Source organism: Bos mutus, chromosome 3 (assembly GCF_027580195.1).
Source record: "Bos mutus isolate GX-2022 chromosome 3, NWIPB_WYAK_1.1, whole genome shotgun sequence".
Classification (NCBI taxonomy): domain Eukaryota; kingdom Metazoa; phylum Chordata; class Mammalia; order Artiodactyla; family Bovidae; genus Bos; species Bos mutus.
Genome location: NC_091619.1, coordinates 92,663,968 through 92,681,319, shown reverse-complemented (window position 1 = coordinate 92,681,319; position 17,352 = coordinate 92,663,968). Strand labels below are relative to the sequence as shown.

The following is a 17,352-nucleotide window of genomic DNA, read 5'->3' as shown; positions in this document are numbered from 1 at the left end:
CTGCTAAATACCCATTACGAAATTCCCAGTCTAAAGAGGAAGTGAGGCTTACCTTTCTTTGCATAGTTGTGCTTTTAAGTTTTTAAAAGAGCTCCAACCTTTCTTTTTTTTTTTTTAATTGAACTGTAGCTGGTGTAGAATATTATATCAGTTAAGGTGAACAATATACTGATTCACAATTTTTAAAGGTTACACTCCATTTACAGAATATTGGCTATATTACCCATGTTATATATTCTTGTAGCGTATTTTATATTAATACATAATAGTTTGTTCCTCTTAATCCCCTACAACTATATTGCCTTTCCCCCTTTCCTCTCCTCACTGGTGATCACTAGTTTCATTTTTACATCTGTGACTCTGCTTCTTTTATATTTACCGTGCTGTGCTTAGTCACTCAGTTGTGTCCATTTCTCTGCGACCCCATGGACTGTAGCCCCCCAGGCTCCTCTGTCCATGGGGATTTAATAGTTCGTTATATTTTCTATATATTTACTAGTTTGTTTACTATATATATTTACTAGTTTGGTAAATTTTTTTAGATTCCACGTGTAAATGCTATCACATAGTATTTGTTTTTCTCTTATTTCTCTTGGCATAATACTCAAGTCCATCCATCTTTCTACAAATAGCAAAATGTCATTTTTTTTTAGGGCTGAGTAGCATTTCCATTATTGGAGAAGGAAATGGCAACCCACTCCAGTGTTCTTGCCTGGAGAATCCCAGAGACGGGGGAGCCTGGTGGGCTGCTGTCTATGCGGTCGCACAGAGTCGGACACAACTGAAGTGACTTAGCAGCAGCAGCAGCAGCATTTCCATTGTATTAACATATACACATATACACCACATCTTCTTAATCCATTCACCTGTTGATGGACAATTAGGTTGCTTCTGTATCTTGACAACTGTAAATAATGCTACTATTAACACTGGGTGCATGTATCTTTCAAAATTAGTATTTTGTTTTGTTTTTTTGGCTATATGCACAGGAGTGGAATTGCTGGGTCACATGGTAGTGTTATTTTTAGTTTTTTGTGAGACCTCCATACTATTTTCCACCATGGCGACATCAATTTACATCCTCACCAACAGTGTACCAGGGTTCCCTTTTCTCCACATCCTCACCATTCATTTGTGTTCTTCTTAAAGACAGTCATTTTGACAGTTGAGTGATCTCATTATGATTCTGATTTCCCTTTCCCTTATGATTAGCAATACTGAGCATCTTTTCATGTGCCTATTGGCCAGATGCATGTCCTTCTTGAAAAACGTCTATTCAGTTCTTCTGCCTATTTTTTAATCAGGTTGTTTGGTTTTCAGACGTTGAGTTGTATAAGCTGTCTAAATATTTGTATATTAACACCTTATCAGTCATTATTTGCCTTTTCACACTCAGTAGGCTTTTTGTTTTTTGTTGATGTTTTTCTTTGCTGTGCAAAAGCTTTTACATTAATTAGGTCCATTTGTTTATTTTTGCTTTTATTTCCTTTGCTTTAGGAGATGGATTTTTAAAAAGCATTGCTATGATTTATGTCAAAGAGTGTTCTGCCTATGTTTTCCTCTAGGTGCCTATGGTTTTAGGTCTTACATATAGGTCTTTAATCCCATATGTATTTAATCACTTTGAGTTTTTGTGTATGATGTTAGAGAATGTTCTAGTTTCATTCTTTTACATGTAGCTGTCCAGTTTTCCCAGCACCATTTATTGAAAGGGTTGTCTTTATCCACTGTATATTCTTGCCTCCTTTGTCACAGATCAATTGACCATAAATGCACAGGTTTATTTCTGGGCTCTCTATTCTGTGCCATTGATCTGTGTGCCTGTTTTTGTGCCAGTACCATACTGTTTTGATTACTGTAGCTCTGCAGTACCAACCACTATTTCTTAATTAAACAGGTGATTTGTTAAAGTATTATTTATATTACAAAGCTTCTTATACCTCACTTCTATCTTACTTTCATACAAAGTATTAAAAAGCTCACATTTTTGTGATACAGCAGCACAGTACATGAGGCCAACTTTCAACAGATATCATTATTATATATCAGATTAACAACAATCAAAATCCGATAATATACTATGTTGATGGGGGAAAAGCACAAATACTGTTGCTAGTATAAACTTTCTGAATGTGAATTAGCAGTATCTATCCAAATTAAAAATATCTCTTAGCCCTAAATTATACCTACTAAAAATTAATGCACATACACACTTACATGCAGAGTACATCATGTGAAACACAGGGCTGGAAGAAGCACAAACTGGAATCAAGATTGCCAGGAGAAAAATCAATAACCCTCAGATATGCAGATGACACCACCCTTATGGCACAAAGTGAAGAACTAAAGAGCCTCTTGATGAAAGTGAAAGAGGAGAGTGAAAAAGTTGGCTTAAAGCTCAGCATTCAGAAAACTAAGATCATAGCATCCAGTCCCATCACTTCGTGGCAAATAGATGGGGAAACTGTGGAAACAGTGGCTGACTTTATTTTTCTGGGCTCCAAAATCAATGCAGATGGTGACTGCAGCCATGAAACTAAAAGATGCTTACTCCTTGGAAGGAAAGTTATGACCAAACTAGACAGCATATTAAAAAGCAGAGACATTACTTTGCCAACAAAGGTCTGTCTAGTCAAGGCTACTCCAATAGTTATGTATGGATGTGAGAGTTGGACTCTAAAGAAAGCTGAGCACCGAAGAACTGTTGCTTTTGAACTGTGGTTTTGGAGAAGAGTCTTGAAAGTCCCTTGGACTGCAAGGAGATCCAACCAGTCCATCCTAAAGGAGATCAGTCCTGGGTGTTCATTGGAAGGACTGATGCTGAAGCTGAAACTCCAATACTTTGGCCACCTGATGCAAAGAGCTGACTCATTGGAAAAGACCCTGATGCTGGGAAAGACTGAGGGCAGGAGAAGGGGATGACAGGGGATGAGATGGTTGGATGGCATCACCGACTCAATGGACATAGGTTTGGGTGGACACCACGAGTAGGTGATGGACAGGGAGGCCTGGCGTGCTGCGGTTCATGGGGTTGCAAAGACTCGGACACGACTGAGCGACTGAACTGAACACGTGTATGAAGATGTGTAAAACAATATTCCCTGCAGCACTGTCTGTATTATAATAACAAAAGGTTAGAAACAATACAGAAGTCCATCATTAAGTGGCTAGTTAAGGAAAGTGAAAGTGAAGTCACTCAGTCATGTCCAACTCTTTGCAACCCCATGGACTTCAGCCTACCAGGCTCCTCGGTCCATGGGGTTTTCCAGGCAAGAATACTGGAGTGGGTTGCCATTTCCTTCTCCAGGAGATCTTCCCAACCCAGGGATTGAACCCGTGTCTCCTGCATTGTAGGCAGATGCTTTACCATCTGAGCCACCAGGGTATACTCATATCAAGGAATACTCTCAAATTTTGGAAATAATGAGGGAATCTGTATGTGCTTATATAGAACAATCTCCTAGATAAATTAAGCTAAAAATAATAATAAGCCACAAAATATGCAGCTTATTCAAAAGAAATATACATATACACTATATATCATATATCTTAGACATGGGTGTAGAACACACACACACATACACATTTGCATACATATCACACAGTATTGGGGCTTCCCAGGTGGTGCTAGTGGTAAAGAACCCGCCTGTCAGTGCAGGAGATGTAAGAGATACGGGTTCGAATCTTGGGTTGGGAAGATCCCCAGGAGGAGGGCACGGCAATCCACTCCAGTATTCTTGGATGGAGAATCCCACGGACAAAAGAACCTGGCAGGCTAAAGTCCATGGGGTTACAAAGATTTGGACACGACTGAAGCAACTTAGCACACACTATTGCTGGAAACACACACAAGGAACAGCAGGAGAGGGCCAAGAGCATGATGGAGCTTTTCACTGGTATGTGTGAGGGGTTTTTTTGTTTCCTGCACTGGGCCTTAGTTGCATCATGCGAGATCTTTTGTTGTGGTGCAAAGACTCTCTAGTTGCAGCACTTGGGCTCCAGAGCACGTAGGCTTCAATGGTTATGGTGCACAGGCACATGGACTCCAGAGCACACAGGCTCGACAGCTGCAGCCCATGAGCTTAGCAGCTTTACAACATGTGTTTTCTCAGTTCCCAGACCAGGGATTGAACCCACATTCCCAGCACTGCAAGGCAGATTCTTAACCACTGGACCACCAAGGAAGTCCCTGAGTTGTTTTTTTTTAAACAGAACTTTATTCTGGTTCTTTCATTTACTGACTATAATACATAAGTCACAAATTATGAGCCTTGGTATTCTCCAGCTTGAAATAATGATAATAACAGCCTTGCTTATTAGTTATTATGAAGATCAAATGAGAGCATAAATTGCTTCATAAATTATAAAGCAACATACAAAATTATAAATTAGTCTTCTAACTGAATTCTCCAAACCAACTATAATAATAATAATTATCATTCTTCTAGTCAATTTCTCTAAACCCGAAGATGGGAATGTTTAAGATAGAATGTAAATGCAGATGCTATCTTAGAACACACATTTTTACTTCATATTTAGCTATTTTTTAATTAAACTATAGTTGTAATTAATATTATATATAATACAGGTATCAATGTAAAAGGGTAAACTTTCAAAAACATTATCATATAGAAATGTTAAATCAGCTGATTACAGAAGAAATTCATGCTTACTATTGAAAATAAGTAAAAATTATAACCATGCTATCATAAATTTGGGGTTTTTTTTCTTCCAGTCTTTTTTCTATGTATGCTTAAGTAGATTTATCTAAATAAAATGTTTCTACTTTACTGTAAAACAGCATTCACATTACAACATCCCTCAGATTAAAAGCTCCTAATAAACGTAATTTTTAATGAAGATAATTATATTTTATCTTGGTGATGAGAGTTCAACAACTTTAAAATGAAATTCCTATATATGCGTTTACCTAATGAACTCTGTCTGAATTAATTTTTCATTTATTTCCACCAATTCTCCAAATTATTCAGATCTCGATCAATGGATATTTTCCCTCCCCTCCCTCCCTCCCTCCCTTCCTCTCCCACTCTTTCTCTCTCTCAAGACATCTTCCTAATTTTGGCTTCCACAGCTCCAATTTTAGATTTATTAAATCTAAAATTCACAAAACAAAGAAGCATATAACTGTTTATAATTCTTTGAAGAGCAAGTGCTGTGCTTAGTCGCTCAGTCGTGTCCTACTCTCTGCAACCCCATGGATTCTACCCCTCCAGGATCCTCTGTCCATGGGGATTCTGCAGGCAAGAATACTGGAGTAGGTCACCATGCCCTTTGAAGAGCAAACTAAAACACCCTAAATTGAGACCTTAAATTAGACTATTAGTGAAAGGGAAATCAGAACTATGATTTGTTATTAAATAAAGATGCTCAATCTTTTTCTACAACATTTAGTCTGTTATTATTGTTCTGTCTACAAACAGTGAAAACAAAAAAATACACTCAGGTTATTCCTAGGAGACACTCTATTGGACAAGCCAACTGTTCCTAATTAATTTTAACTATGACAGCTCCTCTCAAATGCTGAACATTCCAAGCCATTTTTGAAAACTGTTAGATATTGCCCAGGGAAGCAAAGATTTTCTGAGTATACTGGACAAAAGTATCATTATTGTGCCTTTCCCATAGTAGGAACTCAAATAATAAGTCATACTGAATAAATACTTATTTTCTGTTTCTGAGAACATGTTGTAATTTTCACACTCTACCTTATAATTTACCATCATGACTGTTATACCAGACCACAAAGGGGATACACATATTAATACCTTTGCCTACTTTTTAAATGAAATTGAAAATAAATACCCAAAACTGAAATTATGGGAGATTTTTTTCCCCTCCAATTTTCAAATTTTCTATAATGCAGTTATATCACTCTTGCAATCTTAAAAAAGCATTAAAAGAAAAAGTATCCTTATAGCTTATTGTTTTTGACTATATATTAAGACTGTTTTAAGTCCCATTCTAAATGCTCTTTTTAGTATTAAAAAAAAAAATCCTTGCTAAAGTAAAACAAGAAAACTTCAGCATAGAGCTGAACTGACAGAGTATTATTTAAAATACTCCCATTATGCCATCTTTCAACAAAATAAAACCTTTCTCATCATCAAAAGCACTACTTGTGTATCCACAGTTGTATTATCAAGATACCATGAAAGGTAACTAGAGATTCAGAGGCAAAGGACATTGCTTCCATACTTTTGAAGTTTAGTACCTAACTAGGAAAACAAGGCAAATACTGAAAAAGAAAATTAAAAAATATAAGGGAGCAATGGATATGCCAACCATCTAGTCTACAGAGAAGTATAGTAGACAGCTTTTGAAGTCCTACAGACTTTGGATCAAATCTTAGATCTTACTTACTAATTTATGTAAATTATTTCCCTCATTTGTAAAATGGAGTGTTAGGTTAAGTGAAGTAAAATACTTAGCATATAGTAACAAAGGGAAGTTAACAGTATTATTATTAGTAGAGATGCAGACTTAAAGAAGAAATGAGCAATCAGCAAAGTTTAAAAAGAGGAAGTATTAATATCTTTTGGTCATCTACTACCATAAGCAAAAATCACAAGATTTTTCTCATTCAAGTTTTACTTCTTACTGCCAGAAAGAAAATAGAACACCTGGTAAAGAAAACTGAAATCAGAAAACACGAAGGCTATAAAGCACTAATGTACCCTTAGGAAAGTCACCACTAGATCTCCAAATCACAGAATGTGATCTATAAAAAAATGTTCTTTGGAAAGGTCTTTAGATCAGCTAATTCAAACTCTCCAACTCTCTAGAACTAAGCTCCATGCTTTCTTCTGTCTCTGAGTGCCAAGAATTGTCATCTATCTTGTTCATAAGTATATCCTCAGCACCTAGAATAAATCCTAGTACATAATAAATGGTCAGTACATATTTGTTGGATGAATATTAAAGCTAAGAAAACTGAGGCCTGGAGATTTAACTCAATGACACACAGTTATCTCCCCGCAGAGCTGGGACTGAAACTAACATTTTACTATTCTAGCATTCTATCCTGTCTAGAAGCTAGACTATGATAATTTAGATAATTTATCTTGGTGGTTGGGGAATTGGAGGGTTTGCTGGCGGGCAGGCAGAAGAGGAACGAGAAAATTAACCTAGTTTTCAGGTATTTTTCCCAACTGTCAGTTTTGCTTAATTGATAGAGGCCAAAAATTCTACTCAAGACAATTCCAGCATAGAGCAGGGCACATAATAGGTACTTAACAAATACTGGCTGAATGACTCAATCTACTCCAAAACTATTATTATTTAATAACCAGGGGCAGAAACTAACTTCAGCATCTGTTTAATCTTTGTAACTGTCCCAGAGTTATTCAGAATTTTCAGTCATTCATAAGACAAATATTATTAATAACTTTCTTCCAGATATGCGCTGAGGGTGATGAAAGATGTCCCTGCCATGTAGGATCTCACCTGAGTATGCCTACGTCTGAGTGTGTTGTGAGGGGGTGATGGTGACATAAACAGATCAATAATGAATATGAAACCAGGTTGCACTGTTATCTCAGTTTATTTGCCTCAAGCAGTTAAAAATTCAATTTAAAAACACAAATCAGCCAAGTTTTAAAATAACAAGGAGGCACATTAGGTATTTAAACACTTGGGAATGTTCTCTTTCCAGTGCCTTTACAATATATCTTATTGCTTCCTAATGTCTTAAAGGGCTTCCCTGGTGGCTCAACGATAAAGAACCTGCCTGTCACTGCAGGAGATGAAGGTTTGATCCCTGGGTGGGGAGGATCCTCTGGAGAAGGAAATGGCAACCCGCTCCATTTTTCTTGCCTGGGAAATCCCATAGACAGAGTAGTCTGGCCAGCTAACAATCCACGGGGTTGTAATACAGTGGGACACAACTTAGCGACCAAAAAACGTCTTAAAATCAAAATGTTCTAACTTGACTTATCTATATATTCAATATAAATGAACCATCAATGTTTGTTCTCTCATATGTGAAACACTGAACGATAATACTCCTGATTCAGTATTTACTCTGTGTACATGTTAATATTTAAATATATAACCACAAGAACACATTTAAATTATTTAACTGTCTGTAACACTGACAAGAGCCGGAAGAAAATATTCAGAGATGAATGACAGTAAATAGAAACTAAAAACACAGCCTTACCCAGGAAGAAAATAAAGTACGCACACAACTAAGGAGCAAATCTGTAGAAGTTCTCAGGAGAACAAAATCTTCAAGAGGGGAGAACTCTCGCTGGAATTGGCCAGTAGAGCGGAAGAGCAACAGCTTGCCAACAGGATCTTGTTTAATGCATATCACTAACCAGACTGTTAAAGACTGAACACCCATAAGTCAATGTTGCTATTCCTCAAGTTTGAGTTTCAGGAGGACCCTTCCAAAGAGATTCACTACCAAGACTACATCACCACATTCTAAGTCTCCTTCCCCATTTATCTGCTTGTCAAAATAGGATAAGCAAGACTAAATACACTGGGAAGTAACAGACCTCGCACTTACGAAGCTGAAAATTCCTACAAGCTGAAGTTACTTATTTTACCTAAGGCACATGTTTCTGTGATTCCTGGTTACTGAGGGGAACATTTTTCACTCAAGTTTATCCTAGAATGCTAGGCAAAACACCCCCAAAGTCTCTTCCTCCTCAAACAGAAAACTTTCCAGCCCAAATGTATAACCTATCCCAATGTTTTGCCTCAGAAACCCTGAGATATCCAGGCCAAGAATACAAGGTGGCAGGGAGATACGACAGGGCAGGCAGGAAGGCTGGCGTGGGCCCCAACGGGAAAGTCCGTGGCCACCGGTTCTGGAGAGAACAGGCTGAGAAGGTGAGGTTAGGGTGAGATATGGTCTGAGAAGCGCCAAGGGACTAACAGGCGTACCACCTCTCTCCATCCAGGACATCACCGGAAGATTGTAATTGGTTTTCCCAACGGAGAGGGAGGAACAAGGTTCCCAGGATGATTGATGCTGAGCGGTTTTCTGGGAAGCACGAGGACTGACTCTGAAGGAAGCAGAAAGGCAAGACAGAACAGAGCACACAGGTTTCGGTGAAGGTTCCCCCAGGACGAGTGATCTCTTTGGTCCTTCCCAGCACCAAGACGGGAGGAACCATCACACCTGTGAAAGGATGTTTCCTTGCTATCCCCAAGGACAGCGATAGAGAGCCTACCCGGTAGGAGTGGTAGCAGAACTGAGGAGGGAAAGACTGAATCGAGGGATCTCACCCAGCAGGAAACCTGATCAGCAGAAGAGGCTGAAGCCAGGAAGGGGCTAGCGGGGTAAGAACGCGCTCGGGGAGGATGAGACTTATTTGGAAGACAGGCTGACTGGAGGAAACTGCTGGGAAAGGGAGGGCTTTCGTCGGACTCCAGTGGGAAAAGGCCGGTTTAGCGAGGAAAAAGCCTGGCTGGGAGGGGGCCCTGAGCGCCTGGCTCGGGAAGGTGACGCTGCCTGTCCCGAGGGTGAGCCTCGTGCGGGGCGAGGGCTGACCCGGCGGTGAGACTGAACCGCACGAGCTCAACAGGAGCTCACCTGGGGTGCGTCTGGCCTGGAAGGAGGAAACTTCCCGGGTGGGTGAAGGCGGACAGGAGAGGGTCGGGCTCCCATCCTGCGGGACTGGGGCACGGAGGGGTCGGGAGGAGGGGGCGCCGCGTGGGGCGGGGCCGGGGCGCGAGTGGCGGAGGTACCGGCTCAGGATGGCGTCCTCCCGCAGTCACACTCACAGACACATTCACAGGCGCGCGCGCGCGCTCTCAGTATCGGCCGCCCCGCCCGGGGCGGAGAGAAACTGCTCGGGTCGGTGAACTATAGGGCGGTGGGGGAGGGGGCCGGGGACACCGGCCGGCCGAGCCCGGCGGACCGGCGGGCGGCGTTACCTGTGTCAGGGAGAGCTGGGCCGCCGCAGCCATGGTGTTTCCATCATGCACGGGAGGGGAAGGAAGGACGGGCAGACGGGGGCTCGGGGCGGGGAGGAGGCGGAGGGAGCGGCCGGAGGCGAGGCCCGGGCGGGCTGGCGGGCGTCTCCCCTAACTTCGACAACTTCCCTCCTCTCGTCCACCCCGCCTCGCCTGGCCCCGCCCGCCCGGCACAGGCCTCGGAGACACCCAAATCCTGGCGCCGGAGTTTTTGCTGCTGGACCGGAGCCTGCCCCGGGGCCTCCTGAGAAAACCCGGCGCGGACAAGTAATTAAGGCGGACGGGCTGTGGAGGCAGAGGCAACTCCAGATTGTCCTGAGAACTTTAGCGGATCACCTACCCACGCTAAGCCTCTGCTTCTGAAAAATGGGAAGAACTATATCCAAAGTCCAAGTTGCTTGCGAGGATTAAATGAGATAATGATAGGAAATAATAACGGTACTTTTTATATGCCAGAATCTGTGTTGGACGCTTTTATTTTTAAATTGTGTAAATGAAGGAACTGAGACATAAATAAGTTGTACAAATGAAACTGAAACACAAATAAGTGTCATATGTAAGGGCCTACAACTGATCAGATAGCTGGTGGGTTAGAATCCAAGTGTGACTCCAAAACTTTTCATTTAACCATCTTCTATTAGGGTGAGCACCTGAAGAATTGATGCTTTCAAACTGTGGTGTTGGAGAAGACTCTTGAGAGTCCCTTGGACCCCAAGGAGATCAAACCAGTCAATCCCAGAGGAAATCAACCCTGAATATTCATTGGAAGGACTGATGCTGAAGCTGAAGCTCCAATAGGTTGGCCCCCTGATGTGAAGAACCCACTCATTAGAAAAGACCCTGATGCTGGGAAAGATTGAAGGCAGGAGGAGAAGGGGAGGACAGAGAAGATTTGATTGAATGGCATCACTGACTCAATGGACATGAGTTTGAGCAAACTCCAAGAGATGGTGATGGACAGGGAAGCCTGGCGTGCTGCAGTCCATGAGGTCACAAAGAGTTAGACGTGACTGAGCTACTGAACAACAACATTAGGGGGTAATATCAAAAGAGAAGACTATCTTAAGTCAAAATCTAGGTAGGAAGGGAAATAAATACTCTCCAGGCTCACTGGCTGCCTGCCACACTTAGACCCCAGTTCAGTGAAAGAGCACTGGGGCCTCCTCAGGGGCTGCAGCACTCCTAACTCCCTTCTTAGTCCCTCTGGCAAACCCCTCCTGCTCTCTCTCAAGACACCACCGAAGTACCACCTCCTTTACAAAGTAACTCCTGACCTCCACAAGTCAGATTTACACACTTATCTGAACATTTCTTCTCTATCTTATGATGTCATCATCACCCTAATGACTCTTTATATCTGTCTGCCCTCTAGACGAGATGGTTGGATGGCCTCACCAACTTGATAGACATGAGTTTGAGCCAGCTCCAAGAGTTGGTGATGGGCAGGGAAACCTGGTGTGCTGCAGTTCATGGGGTAACAAAGAGTCAGACACTACTGAGCGACTGAACTGAACGGACCCTCTAGACTGAGCGCTCCTCAATGGCAAGGACTCTTTTTGATGTATATATATATATATATCTTCAGATCCTGGAATGTGTTTTGTACTAGTATAAGGTCTTTGTTCCTGCCAAGTTAAACATAACACAGCCTATACTTTCTCATGCTGCCCTTTTCAGTTGAAATAACCAGTAACTTGAAATCCTTATCTTTAAAGGTTTGGCTTATATGCCACCTACTTCAGGAAGCCTTCTAGGAAATCCCACCCCACCCTTTAGTTGCTCTGACATTATCCCTACACTCTGCCTTGGAGTTAGTTGAGGGCTTTTTCTATACCCCAACCAGATTGCAAAATCCATGAGAACAGAGGGCTGTCTCACAACTACATCCCTCTCACAATTTAGCCTAGCACAGACTAGACCTCAATAAATGTTTTTGCCTAGAACTCGCCTTCCTTTCTTAGTCATGGTGGCTTCCCACAACAACGAACCATGACTCTATCAGGCCCACACACTCTCAGCATTATCGTAGTAGTCCCCATTTCACACACAAGGAGAATCAAATGAACAAGCCAAGAATGGGGTTAACCTCACATAAGGTTTTAGACCTTTGCCACCACAGGCGAACCATCCCAGAAATGCCCTCAGAAATTACTGACTCTTCTCACACCCCTTTTTTACAAAGACTAGGCAATGAAGAGCCAGCCATGCAAGTCTGGTGAGCAACCACTTATTCAAAAGAGTCTCCTTTGACCTCTTTCTGCTGTTATTCTTTTTAACTTGAGGGAGAAGGGGAGATAATGTTTTAAATTACTCCTTTCCCACCTGGTACATTTATCAGCTGTAACCACCACTGATGTTTCTACTTTGATTTCCTAATTTACATTATCACTTTTGAACTCAACAACTCTGAAAGGTAGTAATCATCATATCCACTCTACAGATGAGGTAACTGAAGATCACAGATATTAAGGGATTTTTCCCAAGGTTACACAGCCAGTAACCAAAGCATTATACCGTAGTGGAATAAACAGGGCTTGGACATCAGAAACATCCACATTCCAATCCTGTCTCAACTATTTACTACTTGTACAACCTTAGAGTTATTGTGAGGATGAATGAGATAACATATGGAAATACCTTAAGTTGTAGATACACAGATTTAGTTAAGAAATCTTAAAGTCATAGAATAAATTGCTATTGGGAATACAATTGTTGTTGTTCAGTAGCTAAGTCATGTCTAACTCTTTGAGACCCCATGGACTGCAGCACACCAGGCTCCTCTATCCTCCACTATCTTATGGAGTTTCCTCAAATTCATGTCCATTGAGTTGGTGATGCTTTCTAACCATCTCATCCTCTGCTTCCCCCTTCTCCTTTTGCCTTCAATCTTTCCCAGCATCAGGGTCTTTTCCAATGAGTTGGCTCAGTGAAGCTGAAACTCTAGTACATGTGACCAAAGTATTGGGGTTTCAGCTTCAGCATCAGTCCTTCCAATGAATATTCAGGGTTGACTTCCTGTAGGATTGACTGGTTTGATCTCCTTGCCATCCAAGGGACTCTCAAGAGTCTTCTCCAGCGCCACAATTCAAAGACACCAATTCTTCAGTGCTCAGCCTTCTTTATGGTCTAGCTCTCAGATCTGTACATGACTACTGGAAAAACCATGGCTTTGACTATATGGACTTTGGTCAGCAAAATGATGTCTCTGCTTTTTAATACACTGTCTAGGTTTGTAATAGCTTTTCTTCTAAGAAGTAAGGGTCTTTTAATTTCATAGAGTACAAACGCACTTGCTATTTGAGGAGACTCCACCAAACCATATGAGATATAAGATATTACTCTTGGAGGACAGGGACTCTTGGGAGTCCCTGGTGTACAGTTTTATAGAACTCAACATGGGGTAGTAAGGAGAGTATTTAAGTCAATATGTGACCTCAGACTAATCATTCAACCTGTTTGAGACTCCATTTCCCACATATTAAAAAAAAAAAATGAGCAAGTCGATTTGGAAAATGTTGAGAAAATATAAGGAATTATTTATTGTTATAATTATTGTATGATTTATATTAAGTCAAAAACAGCACATTGTCTTTGCACAATATTGCTTTTCACAGTTTATGAATGTTTTTATATATAGCATCTAACAACTGGAGTTGAATTGGTATGTGGTAAACGTTTGTTGAACTGAATGAGTGCATAGTCTCATGTGTAGTTAATATTTGAATCCTCATTCTATCTCCATTTCAAAAATTAGAAAACCAGGGAACAAATATTTTATAAATAACTTGTTTAAGTAAGGACTACTTAGAGCAGATTCGGACCTTGGTTAAAATAGTAATAGTGATGATCAGACCCCTAAGCAAGGGAAGACTGCTTGTATGAGAATTGCCCCCATGCTCCCTTCCAGACCACCAATAATTTGCATTGACTTCCTTTTTTGCTCATTGGTTCTGGTTTAAATTAAAAACTTGACAAAGTAGGGGGTGGGAGTGATGGTCCAAATTCCCAGAAAGGCCTAGAACTTCCGGGACTGGATTTTTTTTTAGATGACACACCAGTGACAGTTTGCAAATTTGTGTCCCAGATCTCATCAAAGCACTGGGTCATATCACAAATCTATTTTAGGAGAGTAAAATGTAGCTAATGGAAGATATGTTATGATCTAATTTGTTGTAAAGAAAATGAACTTCATGGAGCAGACAAAAAGGACTTACCTGTTTTTTTTTTAAGGCAACTTAATGTCTCTGGGTCTGTAACCTTCATATCCTTATGTGCACATTGGAAACAATAATACCTACCGTGTAGAGATGTTGTAAGGACTAGAAATTATGCATGCTGCTGCTGCTGCTAAGTTGCTTCACTCGTGTACGACTCTGGGCGACCCCATAGACGGCAGCCCACCAGGCTCCCCCGTCCCTGGGATTCTCCATAAATGCCTTATTAAAGAACCTGGCCTGAAGTGGCAGCTCTAAGAATACCATTCTTCAAGATCACCTTTTAACTTTCTGTCAAACAACCCTCCAATTACTAAGTCAGTTTTGCAGATACCTTAAATATTGTAGGAGAAGGCAATGGCACCCCACTCCAGTACTCTTGCCTAGAAAATCCCATGGACGGAGGAGCCTGGAAGGCTTCAGTCCATGGGGTCGCTGAGGGTTGGACAGGACTGAGCAACTTGACTTTCACTTTTCACTTTCATGCATTGGAGAAGGAAATGGCAACCCACTCCAGTGTTCTTGCCTGGAGAATCCTAGGAATGGGGGAGCCTGATGGGCTGCCGTCTATGGGGTCGCACAGAGTCGGACACAACTGAAGTGACTTAGCAGTTAGCAGTATCTATTGTATGTTAGTCGCTCAGTTGTGTCTGACTCTTTGCAACCCCATGGATTGGGGCCCACCAGGCCCCAATTGTCCTGCAGTCATTGATCTCTCCTAAGAAGACTTCATAAAATGGAGCTTTTGACATGAAAAGCTGAAGATGAGGCTCTGAGTTTAGGAAGATCATCCTAAACTCAGATGATCTTGAAGAGGAGAATTTAGATCATAAACATCTTTGTCATTAGCTTACCTTTCCATCTTTCTATCCAAATTCCCACTCCTCTTCCCCAAACCACCTGGAAGAGAAATTACAGCTACTTTTATTTCTTTGTTTTCCAACTTTGGGAGGTGACTGTCATATCAGCTCTTCATGAACACTGCACATCTGTTATGTCAGCTTTTAGAAATGCAGGATGATTGATCGAAATTATGGGAGAAGAAAAAAAAAAAACTGTGAAGGGCTCTCTGAATATACAATAAACCAGATTATTGGCATGAGACTTTGAGAAAGCCCTTCTATATAAATGGTGCTAAGCTACCAAAAAAGAAAAAAATTAAACTACAATTGTAATGGTAATCTGAAGCTCATGCTTCCAAGCTGCTGGTTTCATAAATATAGTCCATTATTGTTCATGTTTGCCCAGGGCAGAAAAAATATGTGAGGCTGCACAATAATAACAATTGTGTTGTACAAATAACTGTCTCTGTGCCAGGGACTGAAAAGAACAAGCAGTAAGAGATTTTTAAATGCCACACACACCCAGGGTGTGATGCGACAGTTCAAAATTGCCATTGCTAATTTTTCAGGGGAACGTTGAATTTAGAACTGGGAAGACCCAACTTGCTTCAACTTCTTAATTTTGTGACCTTGGACAAGTCAAAGAACCATACCAAGCCACAGTTTCCTCTCCTTTAAACTGAAGGTAACAATAGCACCTATCTGATAGTGCTATGATAATGATTAGACAAGGTTTCATGTGAAAGCATTTAGCATGATACCTGGCATACAACAGACACTAGATAAATATTAGCTCCTTTTGCTTCCTCCTGGAGAATAGGGTTTAAGGAGTCAGAAACAAAATAGAAATCATTTTTGAAGATCTTCAATGGGGGTCATTAAAGGGAATGGAACATTGTAAAAAAAGTCTGCCTTAAAATTTTTTTCAGATTACTACATTTGTGACCCCAAAGTTCCACTGTCTTCTAGCAAGCAAGCAAGTACAGTTTTACACTTGCCCTATTTCCTTTTTTTCCTTTCTTTCTTTTTTTGTTCCTTTCCTTATCAAGGGTCCTGCAAGCTATAAGAAACGAAACGAACACCATAGGAAAGAAAATATTTGCACTCAAGGCTGCAGGTCCTTTCATCTGCAGATTTCAAAGCATTGTCTCCATCACTAATTACAAGTCCTGCTTAACATGTGGGAATGCTGAGACACCATCAAATTAAGAAGCTTGCCCTAAATCACAAGACAAGTCTGCAGATGGACTACAGACAGAACAAAGCTGTCCTGTTTGCCAGCCTTGGGCTCTAAAGTAGGGCACATGAGAGTCAACAGAGGCTTCAATTAATGAGGAGAAAAGTTTGGGGAATTCTGATTCTGTAACTTTGAATTATTGCAGTGACATAAGCATGGGCTTTTAGTAAAATTTGACTTCAAATCTCAGCTCAGCCCCTTACTAAATATGCACCCTCAGTGAAATCATAAATTGTCTTAGTTTCCTTCTCTGTAAAATAGGGATATTAACTCCTACTTCCAAGGATTTGTGGAAACTTTTATGACAACTTTTGTGACAGACCTAGCACAGAATCCTGCACTTCGAAGGTTCATGTATTAATACATGAAGAAAGCTAAGATATCCCAAATGCACACATGAGGACAGACAGACAACTCTTTCAGTCAAAGATGTTCTAAGCCACAATCACAGTTGTGTCTCAGTGTAAAACGATGACTGTGTATTGAACATCTCATAACACAAATAGAAGATGCCTTGTTCAGGCCTTCATCGCTTTTCATCCTTGATTCTGTGCTTTCTTTCATAACCCAAGTCCAAACTATCAGCAAGTTTTGCTGGCTCAACCCTCAGTATATATCTGAAATTCCAATTCTATTTTCAAAATTCCATATCTGACCATTTCTCCCTGTCTTCACTGGGTGTGTCTTCACTTCACCTTTTCCTGGACCACTGCTAAATCTCCTTAATCGCTCCAATTTCATGTTTGCACCTACATCTGTTATCCTTACAGGCAGAGTGATCTTTTTAAAATGTACATTAGATCTTATCATTTCCCTGTTTAAAAATCTCCAGGGACTTCTCATCAAACTCCTGACCATTGGCCGAGAACAAGGCCAGGTTGTTCCAGGTGAAAAGTATGTGGCAACAAACACAGAAGAACAAGTATGTTCTGGGTATGTGGAGATGTTTGGTAGGCTGGAGCATGGTGGGAATGGAAGAGGGGGGAACTCGCAGATGAAAATGGAGAAAAGGATGTTAGGAAATACTTGGAGGGAATCATGGCTAGACCAGAATTGGAGTAATGTGTCTGTCTGGAGATTCCCAGAGATGCAAAATCACCAGTGGAAGCAA

General features: G+C 41.0%; 2 protein-coding genes across 8 annotated transcripts in view; one reads left to right on the top strand and one right to left on the bottom strand.

Moving 5' to 3' along the window:
- Positions 1 to 10,064, bottom strand: part of EPS15 (epidermal growth factor receptor pathway substrate 15) — a 140,292-nt gene extending 130,228 nt beyond the window's left edge. The window contains exon 1 of one of the 7 annotated variants that reach the window (XM_070368074.1): positions 9,910 to 10,064. In XM_070368074.1, coding sequence (XP_070224175.1) covers positions 9,910 to 9,942 — 33 coding nt within the window. In that variant the 5' untranslated portion in view covers positions 9,943 to 10,064. Of the gene's footprint in view, positions 1 to 9,565; positions 9,782 to 9,909 lie in introns of those variants that run through there. The other 6 variants (XM_070368080.1, XM_070368075.1, XM_070368073.1 and 3 more) reach the window with 6 other exon arrangements.
- The window catches only part of OSBPL9 (oxysterol binding protein like 9), a 266,125-nt gene continuing 258,067 nt past the window's right edge, over positions 9,295 to 17,352 (top strand). Inside the window, exon 1 of the mRNA XM_070368082.1 lies at positions 9,295 to 9,312. The gene's annotated coding sequence lies outside the window, so the exon portion shown is untranslated. The remainder of the gene's footprint in view (positions 9,313 to 17,352) is intronic.